This window comes from Pongo abelii, chromosome 6, assembly GCF_028885655.2.
Source record: "Pongo abelii isolate AG06213 chromosome 6, NHGRI_mPonAbe1-v2.0_pri, whole genome shotgun sequence".
Taxonomy (NCBI): domain Eukaryota; kingdom Metazoa; phylum Chordata; class Mammalia; order Primates; family Hominidae; genus Pongo; species Pongo abelii.
The window spans coordinates 29,962,821-29,987,496 of NC_071991.2; the positions used below are offsets into that span (position 1 = coordinate 29,962,821).

At 45.0% G+C, this 24,676-nt stretch overlaps 1 protein-coding gene across 1 annotated transcript in view; it reads right to left on the bottom strand.

The window, feature by feature from the left end:
• Window positions 1–400: 400 nt before the first annotated feature.
• EGFR (epidermal growth factor receptor) overlaps window positions 401–24,676 on the bottom strand; it is a 196,374-nt gene continuing 172,098 nt past the window's right edge. Inside the window, exons 21-28 of the mRNA XM_024249444.3 lie at window positions 20,085–20,240; window positions 19,115–19,190; window positions 13,090–13,236; window positions 11,569–11,666; window positions 10,627–10,794; window positions 10,193–10,240; window positions 9,348–9,456; window positions 401–6,725 (exon numbers count right to left, since the gene is read on the bottom strand). Of these exons, the coding sequence (XP_024105212.2) occupies window positions 6,364–6,725; window positions 9,348–9,456; window positions 10,193–10,240; window positions 10,627–10,794; window positions 11,569–11,666; window positions 13,090–13,236; window positions 19,115–19,190; window positions 20,085–20,240 (1,164 nt within the window). The 3' untranslated portion in view covers window positions 401–6,363. The remainder of the gene's footprint in view (window positions 6,726–9,347; window positions 9,457–10,192; window positions 10,241–10,626; window positions 10,795–11,568; window positions 11,667–13,089; window positions 13,237–19,114; window positions 19,191–20,084; window positions 20,241–24,676) is intronic.

Consider the following 24,676-nt stretch of genomic DNA (forward strand, 5'->3'; position numbering starts at 1 on the left):
GGATCTTTGGAATGAGGGGTCTCAAGGGCACTGGAAGGCTCTGGCATGTGAAGAGCTTGAGTTGGAATGCATCTGAGAGCCTGAGGGGCTGGCCCAGACACGGGAGGAAGCCTCTGAGCTGGCCTGGATTTTTTTCCATTAAAAAGTTCTCTGGTTCCTGGGGTGTGATGGTGATGGTGGGAGAGGCTGGTTAGGGACAGGAGGGCTCTCTGTACTTTCTGCTCAGTTTTGCTGTGAACCTAAAACTGCTCTAAAAATAATTTATTGATTTTTAAAAAAGTTATCAGGAAAGAACACCTACAGTTGGTTAGATATGATTAATAACTAGTACCAACATGACATTGTTAACAAAGAATACATTATTATTATTTTAAGGTACTCATGAGTAAAGAACAATGAATAATATACATCTAATTTTTTAATACTCAATGCACAATCAACATTTCTGATCAACAGTATAAACCATATAAAAGAGAATTCTGCTTTTCATTTGTACAAATACTGCTTTCATCATTGCAAAACTTTCAAGGTTAAAACGTACCATATGTTGAAGCTATAAAGCTATTGCTTGAATGTTTCTAAAACGAAGTTATTGCTGTCTGTTGTTAATCGGTTACATTGTCACCTCTAATACCAGTCATCAAATCCATAGGATCTCTTAATTTCCAAGAGATTGTATTGTACAGCAAGATTATTTTTGTGGCCAAATCAAGTCATAGGATTCCTTTTTTTTTTAAAGATAAGTAAATGCATCCAGAAATGTACACACAGATTTAAGTTTTCCTCGTAGTTTTATCTGCTAGGTGATAGGGTGGAGCTTCTTAGTGCTTCTGCTGGGAATTCAGATTGGACAGACTTGCAGCCTCAGAGGACACACTGGGTAGTGCAGAGAGACACGGAAGGAAAACACACTGCCTGCTACAGTTTTTATCCCAGGTGTAATTTGTGAAGAATGTATAACAAATGTTTCTTAAAGCATGAATCCTCTTCTTGAATTCTTGTTTTTATGAAAGCCATCCAACCACTTACTCAATCCTCTTGAAATCTGCCTTTTGTAATGTAACTGATAGGCCAGTGTTTTCTTTCACTGCAGGAAATAAAGGCTACTTGGTTGCTTTAGGGAGGGCAACAATGTCAGCTCCATAAGCAGCAAGAATATTATATTTTATTACTAGTCCACCCTTAATAAAGAGAGCAAGCTTAGGAAATGGAAAAGAGGTGTCTGTTTTATATTTCCTTTGCTTTTCAACCATTGTTTAGACACTCTCCCTTCTAGTGCTTGGAGAACCTTCATGGAAACTCTGTTCAGGTTCTTGACTCTCAGCGACAGATGTGGAGGTCTTTGTGTCTTAGTTCTCTAGGCCTGAGAATCACATACACCTGCAGAATTTGCCTCCAAGTTCATGTCATTGTGGCTAATCCCTAGGCTGGTAGTTCTCAACTTTGGCCGCACATTGGAATGACCTCAGGAGCTTTAAAAACTACGAACGCTTGGGTTTCAGCCCCAGAGATTTGCGTTTAATTGGTCTGAGGTGTAGCTGGGCTTCAAGCTTTTTAAAAGCTCCTCAGGTGATGTCACTGCAGCTAGGGCTGACTAACTTCTCTAGGGTGGCTGGGCCCAGGCTCGGTAAGACTGTTGGTGAACTAACCAAAGTGTGCTGAACATTATTAGGGCTGTCCAGATATGTCTAGTTTATATTGATAAATGCATATCAATTATAAATATAAAAATAAAATAATTTGCATTGAAGTCACATTATATATATAAACCAACAAAGTGCTATGTTATTGCTTTTCTTACATGTACAGGGTTACACTGGCAGATGATGAGAGTATGGCATGTGGCTGGATTTTTCTAGTAGTAACAACAGACAGTGAGCGCTTTCCATTAACACTGCCCCAACAGACTCGACGGAACCTGTCTCAGACCAAGCTAAATGTGCTTTCCATCATCTTTTAAAATTTCCTAAATATAAAAACGATGCTTCTCTTCTTCACCATGACAATGACCTAGCTTAGCTCCCCAGTGAGGTTGTGCCTTTTTATAAGAGAGAGAAAGGGCTTTCCTCTTGCCTCAACTTAACCCTCTTAAACAAAGATTTCAGTTTCAAATTTTGATTCTATTGCAGTCTCTATAAACTGTGTTTCTTTTAGTAGAAAAATGAGTTTCTAAAAATATATTGTACAAAGTTCAGTGCTACATAAAGAGGATGATATCCCACAACGAAGTTACAAAAATAGATTTACATTTAAAAATCCTGTCTGTGTCTTCGATAGTACAAAGCTGTACCCCTGGTATGGCAGGTGTGGCTGGTGAGAGAGGCAAGGATTTCTGTTCTGTAAAGTTTTACAGCCCCCAGGCAAGGAAATGTGAGCAGATCATTATGTTGCAATAAAAGTGTGTGCTTATCACAAGAAAGAAATGCAGAGTAGACGTTGAGGGCAATTTCAACAGGTGTTGCCTATGTGGAATAGCAGCTCATTCACAAAGGAGGGAAGAGACTGGTTTCTATAACTTACTTAGAGAATGCAGAGGGTCCCAGGGCTTTTTCAAGGTTCAGGTGGGGGTATTTGCCCCTTTCCATCGTGCTGGTGACGATGAATTGGAGGCTTTTGGAATGGCCACTAGCAGCCAAGTCTCAGGCTTATCAGTGACGGCAAATTGTTCTCTCCACTGCACATGGGAATCTGTACCCTACCCAGCCTTTTATTCTACTCTGATTGGGGGCCCTGGTACAGACCCACAGTCTTGTACAACTGAAGATCCTAGAAATAAGGGTTTCAACCCTGGTTGCCCATTAGAATCATGAAAGAGCCCCTGAGATTTGGGTTGAATTGGTCTGCAGAGACTCCAGGCCCCTTCCTTTGAAGCTCCACAGATGATTCTCTTCTGCCTGAGGGGAGGTGCCGAGTTCCCATCACCCACCAGCTTCATCCTACACAAGTGCAATCGGAGGCCTAGTGAGAGTGGCACTGAGGGGTGGCCCCCCAGCGAGTGCCAAGCAGACCCCACCAGGCCCTTCCTTTAGGCCAGAGGTTCTGGAAACTTTGATGAATGTTGCAGTAACCAGGGGGTGCTCTGAAAAGGCCCTACGGCTGGGCTGCACCTGAGAAAATCAAGCCACAATCTTTCTGGTTGGGACCAGGAGATTCCCAAGGGCAGCTGCCCTTGAGAACCAGTGCCTTTCCTGCTAAGCAACCCATAGTCCCCTTATGTCTGCAGTTGTGAGGCGGGCGTGGTAAGTCACAACATCAAGAACTTTCAGCAAACACCTAAGCTTTGGTGTCATCAGCTGGAGTGCAATAGGATGCATCCACAGTGCTCCCCCTTACAACCTGGACTCACAGTGAATATAGAGTTTAGAAGACTCATCCCTTCTCTGATCCCTCATGGGGTGACGGGCATGGTGTAATTAGAGGAGCTTCTTAGAGATGATGCAAGAAGACGCACGAAGGCTGGCGGCACCCATGAATGTGAGCTCTCAGCTCCTTACTTTCCTTCGACCTCTGTTGCCAAAGACCACATCTGAAGCTGGGGTCATGGGGTAAGGTCTTCCAGGAACTGACTGAGGAAGAAATAGCCAACAGACAGGCTTTCTTTAGGGTATTAAGGCCAGGCTATCAATCAGGAAGACCTTCAGGGATGGAGTCCAAGCTTTGAGAACTGACTGATCAGGGCTGTTAGGTGAAAATCATGGGACTTTGGGCAGCTCCTCTCCTGACCTGCCCACCACAGTCGCCAGATCCGTGGAGAGGCTAAGGGCTTTGCGGCTTCTACCAGACAGAACTGTGCCTCCCTGGACAGATGAAGTGAGAACTATTTTAGGAAGCACAATCTTAAAATTAATAGAATTTAGCAACTAAACCTTATGGTGGAAAATTAAAATATGAAGGAGAAGAAAGCTAGAACAGCTTTTGCTCTTTTATTAGGTTACTGTTTCAAACTACAAAAATACTAGAATTTAATGCTACAATGTGACGCACTTAAAACTGACCTGCCTCATCAATCATCTGCTTCTTGACACATAAGTGACAGCAGAATGTAGGTCCTTCTGTTTCCCAGTTCTGACTGAAATATTTCTGCATGTCCTGAGGTGAATGAATAATGGAAGTGGTTTACTGACGATATAAAATCTCAGATTCTTAGAAATGTTGTGTAGTCTTCTCACTAAGCATGTGCAGAGATGATAGCTCAAAATCCCCCTAGGGGCTGCAACTTTTAGGGAACTTGTGGGATGCTCCAAGCTCATCCCCTGGCTTAGAGGGAGCAGGTTGTTTAGGGTGACTGACCTCAGCCTTATGCGGACTTTAGCAGTAGAGGCCTCTGGCAGCTGTTTCCTTGGTCAGGGTGCCCCTGATGCACCTGCACTTTCCACCTCCCCACTGGCTGAGACCTAGTTATCCTCCTGTGAGGCCTCCCTTCCAGGTCTCCTCAGGCAGGACCCAACCTCCCTGCTCTGTGCTCTCACAGTGCCTGGCTGATGGGTCCTGTCTGGCATTTGTCACATTGTTTTAAGGTTAGCATCTATGAGTCCATTTCCTTTGCTAAATTGTGAATTTCTTAGAATCAGGGACTATGTTTTATTTATCTTTGTATCTTTCATACCCATACCAGGCTAGTATAGATGCTTAGGGGTATTTGAGAGCATAATAGAGTGGAAATGAGTATAATTTTATTTTCATTGAGACAAAAATCAAATACTTTCTTAACAAAGCTGTAGGGGCTCTGACTGATCTGGGAGTCAAAAATTACTTTAAAAGCAAAAGGAACATTTTGTATGTGTGTGTGACTGAACATAACTGTAGGCTGAAAATATTTTCTGAACCATTTCTTCCTTGATAAATTGGATGGGGTGGATATTGACTAGGAGAGTTTAAAACACTGTTTACAAAGGACTGCTGTTAACCAGTCAGGTTACAGGGCACACACAGATTAGGAAAAAAGGTGGGATCCTAACTAGCTGAATCTTCCAATTGTAGAGAAATTATTTTAGGAAGGAACTTTTTTTCTTCTAAAACATCTGCAAATGTTGTGAAAGCATTATCAAATTCAAACCCTAGTTTCATATTTACTACCTGAATTCCACACTACTCATAATGCTACTGTCATTGGCACCTGTAAAATGCCCTGTTGTGGCCAGAGCTGTAAGTGCTTGAATACATGACTCAAGGCAGAGACACTTTTTGTTTGACAAAGTGTAAGGAGGGGGTTTGGGGGCAACTGACCTGGAGGGAACATATACACTTTGAGTAAAAAGCTTTTAAAGTGAAGTAAAAGGAGAAAACTGTCTTCCATGAGTAACCCAAACTAATTTTGGGGGTTGGGGTGATGGCTAAAGGAGATTTCAGAGCAGCTTCATTTTTGTAGTCTTCTGATCTATGCCCCAAAGGACCTGATGCATTTCATCTGAGCCTCAAATTAGGAGATACGTTTTTGTGAGAACAAAAGCGGTGCTATCCTTAGGTATTCCACATTCTCAGCTGTGGGCTATTGGTCTGAATGCCGATGAATCCAATGTGGACTGGAATCCGAGTTATTATCTGATGTGTCATCCTCTCGCTGATTTCATGACAGCAAGACAGGGGCAGCATACTGAGTTTCAAAACAATGGAATGGAAGACAAACAAGTCAGTCTAATGCTCACGACTGGAAACCACTGGTCAATCAGTGGGGAGTAAGTACCCTGGGGACGTTTTTACAAAAGTAAGTCTAAGGAAGAATTCTATCCCCTCCGTTTCTTCTTTGCTCAGGAAGGGACAGAGTGGCTTATCCTATTGTACCTGCCATGACTCGATACAGTACCGATCTGGCCTGCTGGGGCCATGAAGGCCTTCTTGGATCTTTAGTGTTTTGCAGTGGAAGGCTTGAAGCAGAACCACTGGAATCAAGCGTCCTCTGGAAGACTTGTGGCTTGTGCTCCTTGCTCACAGTTGGGTCTGGATGAACTCAGGGTAGCAAGTGCTACCAGCAAGCTTCTTCCTTGTTGGAAGAGCCCATTGAAGTAAGAATCAACAGCGACAATGAAAAACTCCAAGATCCCCAATCAATAAAAATCCTCACATATACTTTTTTTTTCAAATATACCTCTTTGAAGGATAAATTTCTGCTCAAAGGGACAATATTCTTGCTGGATGCGTTTCTGTAAATGCTTCACAGTTTGAAGACAAAGGAATGCACCTGCAACTTCCCAAAATGCGCCCGAGGTGGAAGCATTTCCTGGCTGGTCGGTGTAAACGTTGCGAAACCAGTCTGTGGGTCTAAGAGCTAATGCGGGCATGGCTGTTGGGATGGAGGACCTGCTGCGGCTTGGTCCTGGGTATCGAAAGAGTCTGGATTTTTAGGGCTCATACTATCCTCTGTGGTCATGCTCCAATAAATTCACTGCTTTGTGGCGTGACCCTTAGGTATTCTGCATTTTCAGCTGTGGAGCCCTTAAAGATGCCATTTGGCTTGGCTTCCTTGGGAAAGAAGTCCTGCTGGTAGTCAGGGTTGTCCAGGCTAATTTGGTGGCTGCCTTTCTGGGCCCAGTGGGCAGGGCTGTCGAATGTGCTGTTGACACAGCTGGGCTGGACAGTGTTGAGATACTCGGGGTTGCCCACTGCAGTGCTGTGGGGGTCCTGGTAGTGTGGGTCTCTGCTGGGCGCGGGGTTCAGAGGCTGATTGTGATAGACAGGATTCTGCACAGAGCCAGCGGGCCTTTTGGGAACGGACTGGTTTATGTATTCTGAAAGTGGAAAGAAATCAGAAGTGAAGTAATCAGCAAAGCAACATCCCATGCAGGATCCCCGGGTTCTGAACCCTGTGAATGTCTTCAACAAGGAGACTTATGACAGGGAGCAGGAGCCTTGGGAGGGCCCTCTTGCTGTTACCTCAAAAGAAAGTGGGTTCTTTCCTGTACTTCTCAAAGTAATGGACATGTGTGTCTTTTGTAAATTTAAAGTTCTCAGAGGATAAACTGCCTTGAGAAAGGTGTGTGTATGTGTGTGTGTATGTGTATGCATGTGTACACGTATGTGTGGTGTGTATGTGGTATGTGTGTCTGGTGTGTGTATGTGTGTGTATGTATGCTGTGTGTGTGGTGTATGTTTGTATGTGTGTGTGGTGTGTGCATGTGGGTGTGTGTGGTGTGTGTACGTGTGTGTATATGTGGTGTGTGTACCTGTGTATGTATGGTGTGTGTGGTGTGTATGTGTCTATGTGTGTATGTATGTGTGGTATGTGTTGTGTGTGTGTGGTGTGGGTGTGTATGTGGTGTGTGTACGTGTGTCTGTGGTGTGTGTGGTGTGTGTACGTGTGTGTGTGGTGTGTGTATGTGTATGTATGTGTGATGTGTGTGTGGTGTGTGTCTGTGGTGTGCATGGTGTATGTGTATGTGTGGTGTGTGTGTGGTGTGTATGTGTGTGTGTATATATGCGTATGTGTGGGGTGTGTATGTTTGTGTGTGTGTGTTTTTTGTGGTGTGCGTGGTGTGTGTATGTGTGTGGTGTGTGTATGTGTGTGTGGTGTGTGTGTACACATGTACATATGGTGTGTGGTGTGTATGTGTCTATGTGTGTATGTATGTGTGGTGTGGATATGTGTGCATACATATGTGTCTGTGGTGTGTGTACATGTGTGTCTGTGGTGTGTGTGTACGTGTGTGGTGTGTGAATGTGTATGTATGTGTGTGTGTGGTGTGTATGTGTGTGTGGTGTGTGTGTATGTTTGTGTATATGTGGTGTGTGTGTACGTGTGTATGGTGTGTGTGGTGTGTGTCTTTGTGTGTATGTATGTGTGTGTAGTTGGTGAGTGTAGCTGGTGTGTAAAGAGGTATATCATCTGCCTTAACTTGCATTTTTCTAATAGCTTATAATATTGATAATCTTAATATTATATTAGATAGCTAACGAGCTATATATTAGATATTACGCCAACATATACATAACTTATATATGTTATATATCTAAATCTTTATATACATATAACATATGTATAAGGATTTCTATACATTTTTATATATAAAGATTTTGATATATATGATATGGATATTAGATAGCTAATAAACTATATATTAGATATGTAGATATTAGATATTACACTAACATATATATAACATCTGTTTTATATATATCTAAATCTTTATATATGTGTTGTGTGTGTGTGGTGTGGGTGTGTATATGTGCGTACATACGTATATGTGGTGTGCTAATGTGTGTCTTTGGTGTGTGGTGTGCTAATGTGTGTCTTTGGTGTGTGGTGTGTATGTGTGTGTATGTGTGGTGTGTGTATATGTGGTGTGTGTGGTGTGTGTACGTGTATGTGTGGTGTGTGTGGTGTGTATGTATGTGTGGTGTGTGTAGTGTGTATATGTTTGTATGTGTGTGCGGTTTTTGTGGTGTGTATGTGTATGTGTGGTGTATGTGTGGTGTGTGTGGTGTATGTGTACGTGCGTATGTAATGGTGTGTGTGGTGTGTATGTGTCTGTATGTATGTGTGGTGTGTGTGTGGTGCGGGTGTGTATGTGTGCATACATATGTGTCTGTGGTGTGTGTACATGTGTGTCTGTGTTGTGTGTGTTGTGTGTATGTGTGTGTGGTGTGTGTATGTATGTGTGGTGTGTATGTATGCGTGGTGTATGTGTGTATATATGTGTGTATACGTGTGTGTATGTGGTGTGTGTGGTGTGTATATGTGTATGTGTGTGAGGTTTTTGTGGTGTGTGTGGTGTATGTGTGGTGTGTGTATGTGTGTATATATGTGTGTGGTGTGTATGTGTGTGTGGTGTATGTGTGTGTATATGTGTGTGCATGTGTATGTGTCTGTGTGTGGTGTGTGTGTGGTGTCTGTGTATGTGTGTGGTGTGTGTATATGTGTGTATGTGTATGTGTGTGTGTGTTAGCAGGTTGTGAGTATCTGGGTAAAGCTTAAAATTTATTAATATTAACTAATATTTAATTAGTTAAATATATGTTTCACAGGTCAAGATAGAGCCAGCAGAGAGAACAGGGATCATATCTGTCACAAACACACACATACACACACATACACAGATGTACACACATCATGCACACTCACACACACAGATGTGTATGTCTGTGGTTTGCTTCATAAGCTAGAAATTTTACAGATTCATTCTTAAAGTAGAGGTACAGCAAACAACCCAGACACAACAAAGAGCTTATGCAGGCTCGGTCATGTGTTTATCTGCTCCTTATGCCCTTCACTGTGTCTGCAAATCTGCCACTGCTTCCCCCTCTGGAGATGCTGGAGGGAGCACCTGGCTTGGACACTGGGTGGTGGAGACTGGCTGCTGCTGAGTGGGTCGAGGAGGCTGAGGGGCAGGACTGTTTCCAGACAAGCCACTCACCAGGCACTGGGAGGAAGGTGTCGTCTATGCTGTCCTCAGTCAAGGCGCCTGTGGGGTCTGAGCTGTATCGCTGCAAGAAGCTGTCTTCCTTGATGGGACAGCTTTGCAGCTGCAGGAGGAAATGAGGGAAGGTTAGTGCAGTCAGGGCTGCCCCAACTTCAGTGTTTGCAAAAATCACCTGAGATCTCCTTGAGATGCAGGTTCTGATTAGTAGGTTGGGCAGGCCTGAGAGTCTGCACCCTAGCAGGTGCTGGTGCTACTGGGCTGCAGGCTGCAGGGTGGGAAGCAGGGCTGTGCTGGGTGCTGTACAGCAGAACTTTCTGCAGTGAGGGAGGTGTGCTATGAGCGGTGCTCTTCAATATGGTCACCACTAGCCACGTGTGGCTACTGGACACTTCACATGTGTGAGAAACTGAATTTCATATTTTATTTCATTTTAACTTATTAACATTTAAGTTGAAGTAGCCACATGTGGCTAGTGGTTTCTGCATGGCACAGTGCGGTCTAGACCACGGCCTCACACTTCAACAGACATCAGTATCACCTGGAAAGTGGCTCAAACACAGACTACTGGGTGCCAACCCCAGAGGTCCTGATTTGGTCAAACTGGGGCGGTGGCCTGAAACACGGCGTTTCTAACAAGCTGCCAGGCGATGCTACTACTGGTCCAGGAGTCACGCTTTGAATGGCACTGTGAGGCGTGACAGCCGTGCAGGGAAAAACCCACACAGGAAGAAAACTCAAGATTATCTGGGTTAAGATTATTTAGGTTAAGGCATTTTCCATGTAAAATAGAGCCATAGTGGAGAGCTGTAAATTCTGGCTTATAAGGTGTTCATACATACCCCATTTCTATCAATGCAAGCCACAGTGGAATTGTTGCTGGTTGCACTCTGAAAAAGAAACAGAGAAGTTGCCCATGGAATGCTTGTACCACATCTCATCCACTTTTCCTGAATGCAGGTGGTGCGCCTCATGGAGGGTATATTGTGAAGGTGTTTAATTTTTGTCTTAATCGTTAGTTTTAGAGCAACTAGGTTTAGTTTTGATTTAATTCCATTCCATAGTGGACCTAAAAGGCTTACAATCAAGTTGTTGCAATGCAACAAAATAATTAATACACTTAATTTATTTTGATTTTGATTTTACCATTTGGTTAAAATTGACTTCATCTCCATGTGAGTTTCACTAGATGGTTGTTATTTTCCCTAAAATTCAATTTGTTCAAATGAGTAGACACAGCTTGAGAGAGAGAGAGAGAGAGACAGAGATTTCATACCAGAGAGCTCAGGAGGGGAGTCCGTGACGTGGAGGGGCTGCTGAAGAAGCCCTGCTGTGGGATGAGGTACTCGTCAGCATCCACCACGTCATCCATGTCTTCTTCATCCATCAGGGCACGATAGAAGTTGGAGTCTGTAGGGCTTGGCAAATGCATTCTTTCATCCCCCTGGTGCAGAGATTTTGAAGCTATTAGAATGGCCCATAGAGATGCTATTCCACTTCTTGGCTATAGGAGCAGGGGTCTATTGCCAGCAGGTGCCTGTGTGTTTGCCAATTTTGTTATAACGAAATCCCCCTTGGTTCTCTAAATTATAGCTGCCTCCCCTCATGGCATGATGTGGGTGCCTTAAAATAAAACATGAACCATCCTTTGATGCTTGAAAGTCCCTACACGAGATGCAAAGAGCTTCTGAGGAAACAGAAAGGGAAGAAGCTGCAGCATTCATCGAGTGTGCACCTTGCTGTGAGGTGCTAGGGAGTGTATTTTGCAACATATTTTATTGAATCTTTGAGACAATCCTGTGAGCTTGGTTTTGGTATTCCTGTGTTATGGAAGGAGATAGGTGAATTGGCTGCCTGGGTGACGGGAAGAAGTGGAGAGTCAGGGGTGTGAAGCCATGTCTGCCTGACACCAAAGCCCAAATGACGATGCTTCTCTGTTAGACCCAGCTGAGGCTTTGGCTAGCTGAACAGTGAGGATGAGCACGGGAGGAGAGTTCAGACGGGGAGGGGGAGATGGAGTTGGGTGGGCCCCACTCACGGATGCTGCTTAGTTCACGATGTGGTCTGCGCCTTACTGAGGCTTGCTCTAATGCGCTGGAGGGTTTAATAATGCGATCTGGGACACAGGGAGGCCAGGTTGGCATGTGACAGAACACAGTGACATGAGATGCTCATTAGAGGGACTCTTCCCAATGGAAGGACAGACTGCGATTTGTACCTGAATGACAAGGTAGCGCTGGGGGTCTCGGGCCATTTTGGAGAATTCGATGATCAACTCACGGAACTTTGGGCGACTATCTGCGTCTATCATCCAGCCTGGGGAAGGAATGAGAAAAAACAGTACAATTAGAACACCGGAAGAAGTGATAAAGATGGCATTGCTTAAAGAAGGCATTGGTGATGCGACACTTCCAGTCAAATAAGTGACGACAGAACCAAGTCTTTGTGGTAGACTTTTCTGTCTTGGCCAACTAGTACTGGTTACTGTTTAAAGACCATGCCAGCACCGTACATTTGAATCAGAATAACAATAATGCCCTCTAGTTTTTCTACGCCCACTCTTCCTGGGGTCAGCATCCTGTGTTGTGCCTGAGGGGATGGAGCAGTGTGGGTCTGTGCAATTGCTCTCTGTGAACTATCCTGACGGCAGGGTGCTCTGCATCAAGGTCCTCACCCAACATCCACCCTTAGCATTCCTTCAGGTAGGAAACCAGATACAACGTAGAAAAATAGGCTTTAAAGAATTTGGGGTTGGGACTGGTCCCCTACCCCCAGCGTCTCCAGTACAGCACATACCCAGTGGGCATGCATGCAAGTGAGAGGGCTGGCTGTGCTGGCAACTCCCACAGGAGGACACACTGTTAACTGTGCTGCCACATGTGACTACCCAACAATCTAAATCCAGATTAAACAATTTGGAGGTATGGCTACTGCCTGGAAATCCTCATGCCTCTTGAGGGATCACATTTATTTTCCATCCACAGCATGTCAAGCTATTTTAGGCCAGACTGCTATGTGACCTTAGACAAATCACGTGGCTTCTCTGGATCACAGCTTCCTTAGCGCAAACCAAGAAGTTAAAAAAGATTAACTCTGTGGTCTAGAGTTCAGAAAGGCATTGATATTTACATTAACTTGGCTCTGTCATATTCCCTATACAACTTTCTTTTGCAAATGCTCATCCCATGCATGTAATGCTACCTCCAGAGCCCACTGCACTCGTGAATCTGGTAGAATAATAGCATCAATCAAATTACACACTCTTATTTAGATTAAAATGTTTAAATGCCACACTGCAGAGACATCACATAAATTCACTGGTTTAAAAGGTTTAAGTCAAAGCAGAAATGTAGACTCTATTAGCCTTGTGTTGTTACTCAATGTCATGCATTTAAAAACATTCAGTCTCTCTGGTAACAGGCTTCAAAATATAGGGCAACTCGGTATTTCATTGAGTAACTCAGCGAATAGAATATTTTGGTGTAATGACTTGCGGAAGACTTTAGTTTTATTTATTTGCTTGCAAACGTGGGCAAATGTCAGGTCATACTGCCCAATGAGTCAAGAAGTGTCTTTAAAAGAATGCTTGAAGGGGTATTTACAGATGTTTCTGGATTTGTGTGCCTGCCTTAAGTAATGTGATGACATTTCTCCAGGGATGCAAAGGCCTCAGCTGTTTGGCTAAGAGCGGCCACCAAGGCTCAGCTAGGCAGTGTGGACAGCCCCACTGGTCACTCACACTTGACCATGATCATGTAGACATCGATGGTACATATGGGTGGCTGGGGGAGGCGTTCTCCTTTCTCCAGGATGGAGGAGATCTCGCTGGCAGGGATTCCGTCATATGGCTTGGATCCAAAGGTCATCAACTCCCAAACGGTCACCCCTGAGAGGATGAAGCAAGAAAAGAAGGCAGTGGGATCACGAATGAACAATCACAATCCTTTGCTTTAGTCATCATTACTGGTTACTGTTTCTTGATGTTTAGAAACCTACATTACTGTAGTCTTGGGCAATTTGCTTCAGTGCTGGAAGCCTCAGTTTACCTCTCTATAAAGTGGGATAATAACAGTATCTGTTTCACAGGATGGCTGTAAGGACCCAACAAGGTAATACAACTGAAATGCTTAGAGCAATGCCCAGCAAGTAGTAAGTGACTGATAAGTGGTAAACTTTGGTAATTAACAATAAAGACAACAGTAACTCTACTACCATAAGTATTATGCTCCAGACAGGATACACACTCAGTCACCTGCTCTGAGGGACCTGTATCTGCAGAATGAGGAAAATGCAGATTCTGAACAGGGCTGTAAACTGCACATTTTTAGATCATAAAAAAATTGGAAATGAAAAAGCTTAAGTTCCATTTGATAAAAATAAAAACCTCAGGAAGAAACTGAATCCCTGAACAGACCAATAATGAGCTCCAAAATTGAATCAGTAATAAATAGCCTACCAACCAAAACAAAGCCCAAGACTAGATGGATTCACAGCCAAATTCTACAAGATGTACAAAAAAAGCTGGTACCATTCCTACTGAAACTATTCCAAAAAAATTGAGGAGGAGGGACTCTTCCTTAACTCATTCTATGAGGCCAACGTCATCCTCATAACAAAACTTGGCAGAGATACAACGAAAAAAGAAAACTTCAGGCGAATATCTCTGATGAACAGAGACATAAAAATCCTCAACAAAATACTGGCAAATCAAATCCAGCAGCACATCAAAAAGCTTAAGCCACCACAATCAAGTCGGCTTCATCCCTGGGATGCAAGGTTGGTTCAACATATGCAAATCAATAAATGTGATTCACCACACAAACAGAACTAAGGACAAAAGCCACATGATCATCTCAACAGATGCAGAAAAGGCTCTCAATAAAATTCAACATGTTCAAAACTCTCAATAAATTAGGTATTTAAGGAACAAACCTCAACATAATAGCCATCTATGACAAACCCACAGCCAACATCATATTGAATGGGCAAAAGCTGAAAACATTCTCCTTGAAAATTGACACAAGACAAAGATTCTCTTTCTCAACACTCCTATTTAACATAGTATTGGAAGTCCTGGCCAGATAAATCAGGTGAAAGAAAGAGATAATGGACATCCAAACAGGAAGAGAGGAAAACAGCTATCTCTGTTTGCAGATGACATGATCCTATATCTAGAAAACCCCATAGTCTTGGCCCCCAAACCCCTTAAGCTGATAAACAACTCCAGTGAAGACTCAGTTGTACAAAATCAATGTAAAAAATAATTAGCATTCCAATATGCCAACAACAGTCAAGCTGAGAGCCAAATCAGGAATGCAATTCAATTCACAATTGCCACAAAAAGAATAAAATACCTAGAAATACAATAAATCAGGAAGGTGAAAGATCTCTACAATGAGAACCACAAAACACTGCTTAAAGAAATCAGAGATGACACAAACAAATGGAAAAACATTCCATGCTCATGGATAGAAAGAATCAATATCATTAAAATGACTATACTGCCCAAAGTATTTTATAGATTCAATGTTACTCCTATCACACTACCAATGAGATTCTTCACAGAACTAGAAAACACAATGTAAAAATTCACATGGAACCAAAAAAGAGCCTGAATTGCCAAGGCAATCCTAAGCAAAAAGAACAAAGCTGGAGGCATGATGCTACCTGACTTTAAACTACAGGGATACAGTAACCAAAACAGCATGGTACTAGTACAGAAACAGACATACAGACCAATGAAACAGAATAGAGAGCCCAGAAATAAGGCTGCACAACTACAACCATGTGATCATTGACAAAGTTGACCAAAAAAAAAAAAAAAAAAAAAGCAATGAGGAAAGGACTCCCTACTCAATAAATGATGACTAGCTAGCCATGAAGAAGATTGAAACTGGACTCCTTCCTTACACCATATACAAAAATAAACTCAACATGGATTAAAGACTTAAATGTAAAACCCCAAACTATAAAAACCCTGGAAGATAACCTAGGTAATACCATTCTGGATATAGGAATGAGCTAAGATTTCATGATGAAGACACATGAAGCAATTGCAACAAAAGCAAAAATTGACAAATGGGATCTAATTAAACTGAAGATCTTCTGTACAGCAAAAGAAACTATCGTCAGAGTGCACAGACAACCTACAGAATGGGAGAACATTTTTGCAAGCTACAAATCTGAGAAGGGTGTAATAACCAGCATCTACAAGGAACTTCAGCAAATTTACAAGAAAAAATCAAACAATCCCATTAAAAAGTGGGCAAAGGACACGAGCAGACACTTTTCAGAAGAAGACACACATGCAGCCCACAAGTATATGAAAAAGAGCTTAACATCACTGATCATTAAAGAAATAAAAATCAAAACGACACTGAGATACCACCTCATACCAGTCAGATGGCTATTATTGAAAAGTAGAAAACAAAAAACAAAACAGAAAAAGCCAACAGATGCTGGTGAGGTTGTAGAGAAAAAGGAATGCTTTTACACTGTTGGTGGGAATGTAAATTAGTTCAATTATTGTGGAAAAGAGTGTGGCAATTTCTCAGATAGCTAGAAACAGAACTACCATTTGAGCCAGCAATCCCATTACTCAAAGGAATATAAATCATTCTACCATAAAGACATATGCATGCATATTTTCACTGCAGCACTATTCACAATAGCAAAGACACGGAATCAACTAAATGCCCATCAATGACAGACTGGATAAAGAAAATGTGGTACATATACACCATGGAACACTAGGCAGCCACAAAAGAGAATGAGATCATGTACTTTGCAAGAACATGGATGGAGCTAGAGGCCATCATCCTTAGCAAACTAATGCAGGAATAGAAAATCAAATACCGCATGTTCTCACTTCTAAGTGGGAGCTAAATGATGAGAACCCATGGACACGTAGAGGGGAACCACACATGCTGGGGTCTATAGGAAGGTGGAGGAAGGGAGGAGGGAGAGGATCAGAAAAAATAACTAATGGGTACTAGGCTTAATCCCTGGGTAATAAAATAATATGTGTAACAAACCCCCATGACACAGATTTACCTATGTAACAAACCTGCACATGTACCCCTGAACCTAAAATAAAAGTTAAAAAAATGTCAGGTACTAAAATCTAAAAAATACGAAACCACAATAAAGATATAACAAACATAGAATAAAAACCCTCATATTTTTCCTTCAAAATCAAACAACTATGATGGTTAAAAACAAGTGAAAGCAGTGATAATTTTAGAACCAGTGTTTTTTCGGACAACCCCGAGTTCTGATGGCCTTCCCATCTCTGGGTAACAGAGGCCATTCCCAAACGGAACCACCTGAATTAATACACAGAATACAAGCTTAACAATGGAAGGAAAGCAATGGTTTGGGGGCAAGAAAATAGATTCTTGTGTCATCCCCTATATGGATTTGTAAAAGAAAGACTGTCTCATTTCCAGATCTATGCAGTCAGTTTAACTACTATTTAACTAGGTTTTTAAACATGTATGATGAATTCTAGTGGGAAGACAGGTTATTAGATTTTGGAACAAATGGTGAGAGGGAGGAGAACCAGTGTAGCCAGTGTTAGGTGGAGAATGGACTGGAAGGTGTTGCGAGTTCTCTCTTTTTAGCTCCTTGGTACAACACACTAGGCCCCTAATTTATTAAATTGAATAATTTGCCTTGACTAGAGACTAGAGAGTAGAGAAAACAGGATATGATTTTTAAACTAAAAATTCAGGCTCATGGTCTGGTAGTTCCAGTGGGCTGCCCAGGCCAGTGATTATAATCTGCCGTGGCAGCCTCAGTGATGTTGAAAACACACAATGTTTTCAGTGGGAACCTACTTCCTGAGAATGGGTGTGACCACATCAAGGCACTAAGCCACTGAATTCGAGAGGGCTTCCACTTGTGCATGGAGTGTGGGCATTGCGCTGGCACACACAGGCCATGCCTGGAGCGTGACGGGAGGGGGACCTGGTGGACGGGAGAGTTGCCAGGGCCAGATGGCCCAGCAACCCATCAGTCATGGCCAGGTGCTCAGGTTTTATCTGAACATACCTGGAGGACCAAAGAAAGATGCTGAGCAGAGAATGAAAAGTCTGATAAAGTTAAAAAATATGCACTTTGGGAGGTTGAGGCGGGCAGATCATGAGGTCAGGAGTTCGAGACCAGCCTGGCCAACATAGTGAAACCCTGTCTCAACTAAAGATACAAAAAATTAGCTGGGTCTGGTGGCGTGCGCCTGTAATCCCAGCTACTCAGGAGGCTGAGGCAGGAGAATCGCTTGAACCTGGGAGGTGGAGGTTGCAGTGAGCCGAGACTGCACCACTGCACTCCAGCCTGGGCGACAGGGCAAGACTCTGTCTCAAAAAAAAAAAAAAAAAGGATAAAAAATATATGTGACCTCTGTCTGGAGCATAGATGAGGGGGAGCAAGTGGGATGAGGGGAGACCCGCAGGAGACCGCGCTGTGCCTGGGGTGGGAGGGGCGGGCTGCGTGAGGACAAAATTAATAGCTTGGGGCAGGACCCCGGGGTTCCCTCGTGGAGAGGAGATACATTCTGAAAATGGCTGAAAATAACAATGCATCAGCAGACCTTTATTTCCTTATCTGTTCCATTAATCGAGGCAGCTCAGCTCACAGGTGCACAACAAACTTCACTTATTCATGGAGACAAATCTCTGCCTTTGTATCAAAAATCTTACATTTTAACAGAAGAGATAAAGACTCAGGAAATTTAAAAATGTGTATGTATTTGGAAAATCAGAAAGTTAATAATGCTACAGGAAAAAGAAAAAATACTAAGTAAAAAAGGACGATATCTTGAATAATTTTGCTTTTGTAGTACTGACTAGATTATTCTTGGAAATTCCTTTCAATAGTGTTCTCCTCAAATACACATTTCTAGAGAGGTGAGGCGACTCCTCCCTTGCTCCTGTCGCTGTGGATGGCTGGGGTAACTGATTTTCCTCAGTAAAGGGGTAGGTTCATGGGTTCCAGCCTTTCAGTAAGTTGCTGGGTGAAATTCAAGGACCAAGTGCGGTAACGCAGCGGAACATGCCTGGCACAGCGGTCAGAGACAATGTGTCAGCAACACTTTCTCAACATGGGAGGCCCTTGTAGGCTCAGGACAGGGCAGGGACCTAGGGCTGGGTGAGGAGAGGGGCCCTCGTGAGGATGGGTACAGGCCGGTGCTGGGCAACACTGGGATTCAGAAGAGGAAATGGAGAATCCCCCAGGGCCGGACCAGATGGTCCTCCCGAGAGTGAGAAGCAAGGGTCATCTCCCTTTCTTCTTTTATCCCTGCAGACATCCTCAGTGTGTGGTTGTCAAGCCGTTCTCTCTGACACATAAGGGCCAGGGTAGTTCATCTTAAGCCTCATTTCTCTACTGGAACCATTCCCCATCAAGCTTCTTCTGTCACCTCCCTCTGGTTCACTTCAAATTCACGGCAACGTTAATGGTTTGGTTAACGTTAAAGTTTGGTTGGACTTTGCAAGGAGAGCCGTTTCCTAAGCTCTTTCCCTCCCATGCCCCCACCCTGCCAGACCAGCTCATTGCAATCTCCAGTGACTTTTGGACGGCAGCTGGACTCGATTTCCTCTGTCGTGTTTTCTCAGTACAATAGATAGACAGCAACGATTACATTATCATTAGTCATTATCTCGAAAGAAAATACTTGCATGTCAGAGGATATAATATAAATTAACTAACAATAAAAGCCAGCTTGGCCTCAGTACAAATTCATTAGCATCAGGATTATGACTCACCATAGCTCCAGACATCACTCTGGTGGGTATAAATTCTGTGTAAAATTGATTCCAATGCCATCCACTTGATAGGCACCTTGGGATGGTGAGAGATAAGGCAGTGAGACAACTATTAGTTTCCCTCTGTTGGAAAAAGTTAACTCACTCTGGACCTAATTACAAGTGACACACACAGAGGAGCCAGATCACCCCACGACCCGTCCCCTAGGCCTGGCGCCTCCTCCCAGCAACAGGGGATTTCAGTCTGACGGAATTCAGGGCTGCTTTGGTAGGTTTCTCAGCACCCTCTGGGTCCTAGGCTGCTCTGGTGAGCTGGGAGCCCTGGTTGTGCCCAGTGGCCTCACTCATCCAGGTCTGTGCGTGTTTTCAGGGCCCAGCATCATGGCGTTGGTGGCTGCTAGGAGCCAAGCAGGCCAGAGTGAAACCTCAGAGGGGCCTGGCTGTGGGAGGGCATTCGAGGGCCTGACAGGGGACGCACATCCCTTAGTGCTGTGAGGGTCCTTAAGAGAAACCCGAGCCGGTGAAGAGAGAGAAGGACTCCATTGCAGCCTGTCCCAGCCACGAGCCACAGACAGCCCTGGGAGCTTGGGCCCGCATGGGGGCCTTTCCTGTTCCTTAGGTGTCCTCGACAGCAGTGGGCCACCAAGGCAGCTGTGACCTTTCCCAATTGCGCTATTGAAGGGGGCTTATATATCCTGCAGGGAGAGGCTGAAACCTAACCTTTGCTAATGATCACCTGGGGATAACATCCTCATTCAATGTCCCAGCAAGTACCGTTCCCAAAGCAGCTCTGGCTCACACTACCAGGAGACCCCGGCTGGACCCAGCTGCCAGCAGCAGCTGCTGTGAGCTCACCCAGAATGTCTGGAGAGCATCCTCCCCTGCATGAGTTAAACAATACAGCTAGTGGGAAGGCAGCCTGGTCCCTGGTGTCAGGAAAATGCTGGCTGACCTAAAGCCACCTCCTTACTTTGCCTCCTTCTGCATGGTATTCTTTCTCTTCTGCACCCAGCAATTTGGCCAGCCCAAAATCTGTGATCTTGACATGCTGCGGCGTTTTCACCAGTACGTTCCTGGCTGCCAGGTCACGGTGCACCAAGCGACGGTCCTCCAAGTAGTTCATACCCTGAAACAGAGAAGACCCTGCTGTGAGGGGCAGATTATCATGGGAAGAAGCTCTGCATCTGAATTCAGGGTCATGTTCATGCCAGGCTCTGAGCCTCTCCATGTCGAGGACTTACGGCTGGTGAACGTTAGTGACTACTGATCCAAAGAATGGAAAGGTGCATGAAAGAAGATGTAACCCACTGCTGACCATTAACTTTTCTCCATCCAGTTCCTCAAGTTTTAAGTCCAGAGGTGCTCGTATATGAGGACAAAGAAGAGCAGGAGCTCTGCTGCCCAGCTGAGACTTGGGCTTGAACTTACTGGACTTGCCAGGCTGACCTTCCTGCATGTGGTTTATCTGCAAAGCAGGGGTGGGGGGTGGTGGGGACCATGCCCTCCTCACTGAGCTCGTGCAAAGGAATGTCTGTCAGGGTTTTTAAGCCACACTCTCACTGTGCTTTCTTGGACTCTCTGATATGGTTCACTGCCTATGAAGATTTTTGTCCTGTTTTACTTTTCACGGGTTTATTATTATTATTATTACTGAAACCACATGGATACTGAACATGCTTTTAGAAGACACCACTCCCCCTACCTCCCTGGCTGCCTCCACAATCTCGCTGCAATTGAAATCTCTGCTCTGAGAGTAAGAAAGAAATAATATGTGAGAAGCAGCCAGCACAGCGCCCAACAGAGTGAACTCCTAGAAATGCTACCCTGACCCTGGCTGATCCTGACCCACGGCCTCTAGTGTCCTTGTCACATGCACCTTTCTCCCTGCTGGCCGCTGGGGTCACTGCTGACCCCTGCTCCTCCTTGCTTGACGGATGCCTACCTTGCTGAGCCCAACTGTCCCAGGCTTTGGCATAAGCATGGCAGCCTGCATCTCTCTGCAAGGGCCAGGCTGGCAGGTGGGAGAGGCTGGGAGGGGTCAAGTTCTGTAGACCTCTTATTATTGTTTCTACCACACTCTCTTCTCTCTCCACCAAGAGGGTGGGCCACCTTTCTAGTTCCCTTTATGGCTGATGTTCATGTACTTTCTAGTACAGAGTGGGCACGACAGAAATGCTTGCTGTGGTGCAGCAAATGGAAACAAACAGGCATCTCTAGCCTGCTCCACTCTGCCCCTCCTGTATGGAGGGATCCCACTGTAGTGTGACTGCAGGGAAGAGCTGTAGATGTGGATGGATTCCCAAGTTTTCTGGCAAATTGTTTGTTTTTTTTTTGCATGAATATTATGTGAAAATGATTCGTTGAATTGGCATGTCAGAGCAAAATTAAAATTTTTTCTTTCTCAGGCAAAACCAGTCGTCATAAGAATGTAGGGTCTCGCAAAGATGCTATGCAGAATTAGTCTTTGGGCGCCGTTTGTGAGGCCTTTAATGTTTTTCTCTTTTGGAAAAGACATGCTTGCCTGACACCCACTTCTCATGACCGCATGGACTGTCCCCTCACCCTGCACTGCCGAGAGCGCTCCTACGGGTTTCCGATGCTGCTGGATGTTAGTGCTTCCCTGCCTACTGAAGAGGAAATGAGCAGGTTCTTCCCTGGACAACACTTCCAAATTAGGAAGTATTATGTCAGGATGGTGGGTGGAAAGGGAGAGGAGAGGGCGGGCAGAAGCCGAGGAAGCGCTTCCCAAAAGAGGACTGGCCCAGACTCCCTGCTACTCTGGCAGCCTGGGTCTCCTTCAGGGGCAAGCTCCCTGCCCCCGCTGTCTGCCTCATCTGACTCCTGGGATGCTGACTTGCTCTCTGCCTGGTACCCTGTCTCTTACAGAGCAAGGCCTCTGTTATTAAATATCATGAACTCCTGCCCATTCGAAAGGGAGAGTTAGGCTCAGCCTCTTGCCGGCTCAACTGAGTGTCTACCTTCTTGGCTGTGTGAACTCCCAGGCTGTCTCCTCTTCTCTCTTCTCTGTCCCTTGATTTCTCACCCTCACCCTTGCTTTCCCCTTTCTTTCTATCCTGTTCATTCTTCACGTTTGTACCTTTTGTTCGTTCTTCACATTTGTTGAAGGCATCCTCCGTGGTAGCTGTTGAGCAGGAGTGGCACAGGCCTACAGTAAAGAGCCACACACAAGTCCCTATGCAGAGGACCAGGAACCTCTCCCTTTCTCCCTCTCTGTTTAAAATGTGTGGTTTCTACACATTCATTAAGCCCACGAGGAGACCCTCAGAGCACATTCCCAGCTTCGTTTCACCACCATTGCTGACCTTCATTCTGCCTCTTTAAATGCTTAGCGGAGATTTTGGTATACTGGGCACATTTTTAAAATGGCCTGTTGAAGAATGAACAACTGAATGAATGAATGATTGAATGATCGGTGATAGCAGCTGACAGTGCTGACCACTGGCGGTGTGCCAGCCATTTCACACACGTCTGTGCAGACACCTTTTCCATCCCAGTCCCCACACGACCACCTCGTTAGATGACCTGGGGTCCACAGGCTGAAACGTGGCTGCACAGACCAAATACCTTGAGACCCCAAGACCACTACTGGGACCATGGCTTTAATTCCCCTGCTGGGAAACACGCCTGCTAAGCCAGAGGCTGCTTGGCGTTCTATATATATGCATATGTGTGTGTATATACATACATATATATATGTATATGTGTATATATATATACACACACACACATTATGTGTGAGAGCATGAGACAGCGTGAGCACGCACCTTGGTCCCGTGCCTCTGGGGAAGTCCGCGTCACTCTGTCAATCTAACAAATCCAGCTGACCTCAGGCCCAGCCCTTCCCTGCTCCTCAGGCCAGGGCTTTAAAGGACCTGAGCCATTTCCACACGGTGTCTGTTTCCTCAGAACACCGGTCTTCAGCAAAGGCGTGGGAAAGGGCAGAGAGCACAGGACATATTCTAGAATTCAGGTAATCAGTTGGAGGGTTTTAAATCAGAGACAGCTTTGGGACAAGGAGAGAATCCCATGTGAACTTAGAGGAGACTTGACGCATGGGTCTCCATCCCACTGCCGGCACATTTGAAAGGACAACTCTGTCCCTGGCGCAGTTATGCTTTAACTGGTCCCCAAAGATAAGAGCCGCGATACGGCCTGTGAGCTCCCAGGATCTGAGCAGAGGCCGCAGGAAGCAATATCAGCAAAGCCTCAGCGGGGCCTCTCAGGAAACTCAGTTCCTGCTTCTTCTCTGAGACCCTCACTTTAATTGAAATTAAAATATTTATTTTTGTTAATTACTACAGGAAAACTGGAAAGAATTTTGAAATACAGCACTGAGGTTAAAAGGGGATTTGAAAAGCCAGCCTGGAACTTCCACTTACAAAAAAGAAGACTCTGCTCCACATGGCTGTCGGGGCTTTTTCTGGCAGGATACCCCAGAGCGAGGGGCGGGGGCTGTGTTTGACCTTGAAGGTCTGGGTGTTCCCAGGGGCTGCCGCACCCCACAAGTCTTGGGAGGAGTTCAGAGTGAGAGGCGGGAACTGGATTGTTTGTGTTCTATTTTGTAAGTCTCCTGTGGAAGAGCTCATGGAGCAGTGACTTAGTGAGGAAGGAAGTGGAGGAGGGGAGGATGAGAAGGCCGCGTGGTTCTGGTGGAGTGGAGGGCTTTCCTATCAACACTATTTTGTTGTTGTTGTTGTTCAGAAGTATTTATTTAAAGCAAGATCAGAAAGAGGCTTAAGGTTCATCATCTTCAAATTAACCCACCTCTACCAGAACCATGCTGAGACCAAGACCACCATCACCCTTCCCCTGGGGGCTGGAGCTCACCCCTCACCTCCACTTTGGGCTGGTCCTGAGGCAGGCAAGGCCAGACACTCCTGGCCACAGCTAGGGAGAAGGTGAGGGGCCCCGCAGGGCTTTCTCAGGCCTCATCTTCCAGGATCCCCCTGTATAAATGATGGTGTTCTCCCCTCAACCTTTCAGCCCTTGGGGTGCAGGTGGGGAGGGGAGCCCCACCCCAGAGACCCACCCGCAGCTGGTAGAGGTAAGGGATGGGGTTCAGGGGGGCTCTGAAACTACAGATCTGATGAAGTTTTTAAGCAGAGTGGTCACCAGGAGAAGCCTCTGCTCCTGTCTCTGGACTCCAGATCTCAGAGCATCTGTGGCTTTGAGCTCCCTAAAAAATGGAAGAGTCTGTTCCTCAGGCCACCTTGCCACCTTCCCAGGCAGGCATAGAGTAAGTGCTGGACCTCGGAAGAGGCAGGAAAGTGTCAGAATGTCCTATTCCCAGACAGAAGTGGTGCAGCACAGGTACCCTGCTGTGCAGGGAGGGAGGGCTGCTGGGACCCCTGTCCTGAGAGTCATGCTCTGAGCCGGGGCATCCATGCAGGCTGAGAGGCTGCACCATGGAACCAGGCCACCTGGATCAAATCCTGAGATCTTGGCAAGTGACATAAACACTGCATGCCTTTGTTTCCCCATATGTAGAATGGATTAATCAGAGGGTGGAATGAGTTTATGTAGAGACAGCAGTTACTTAGA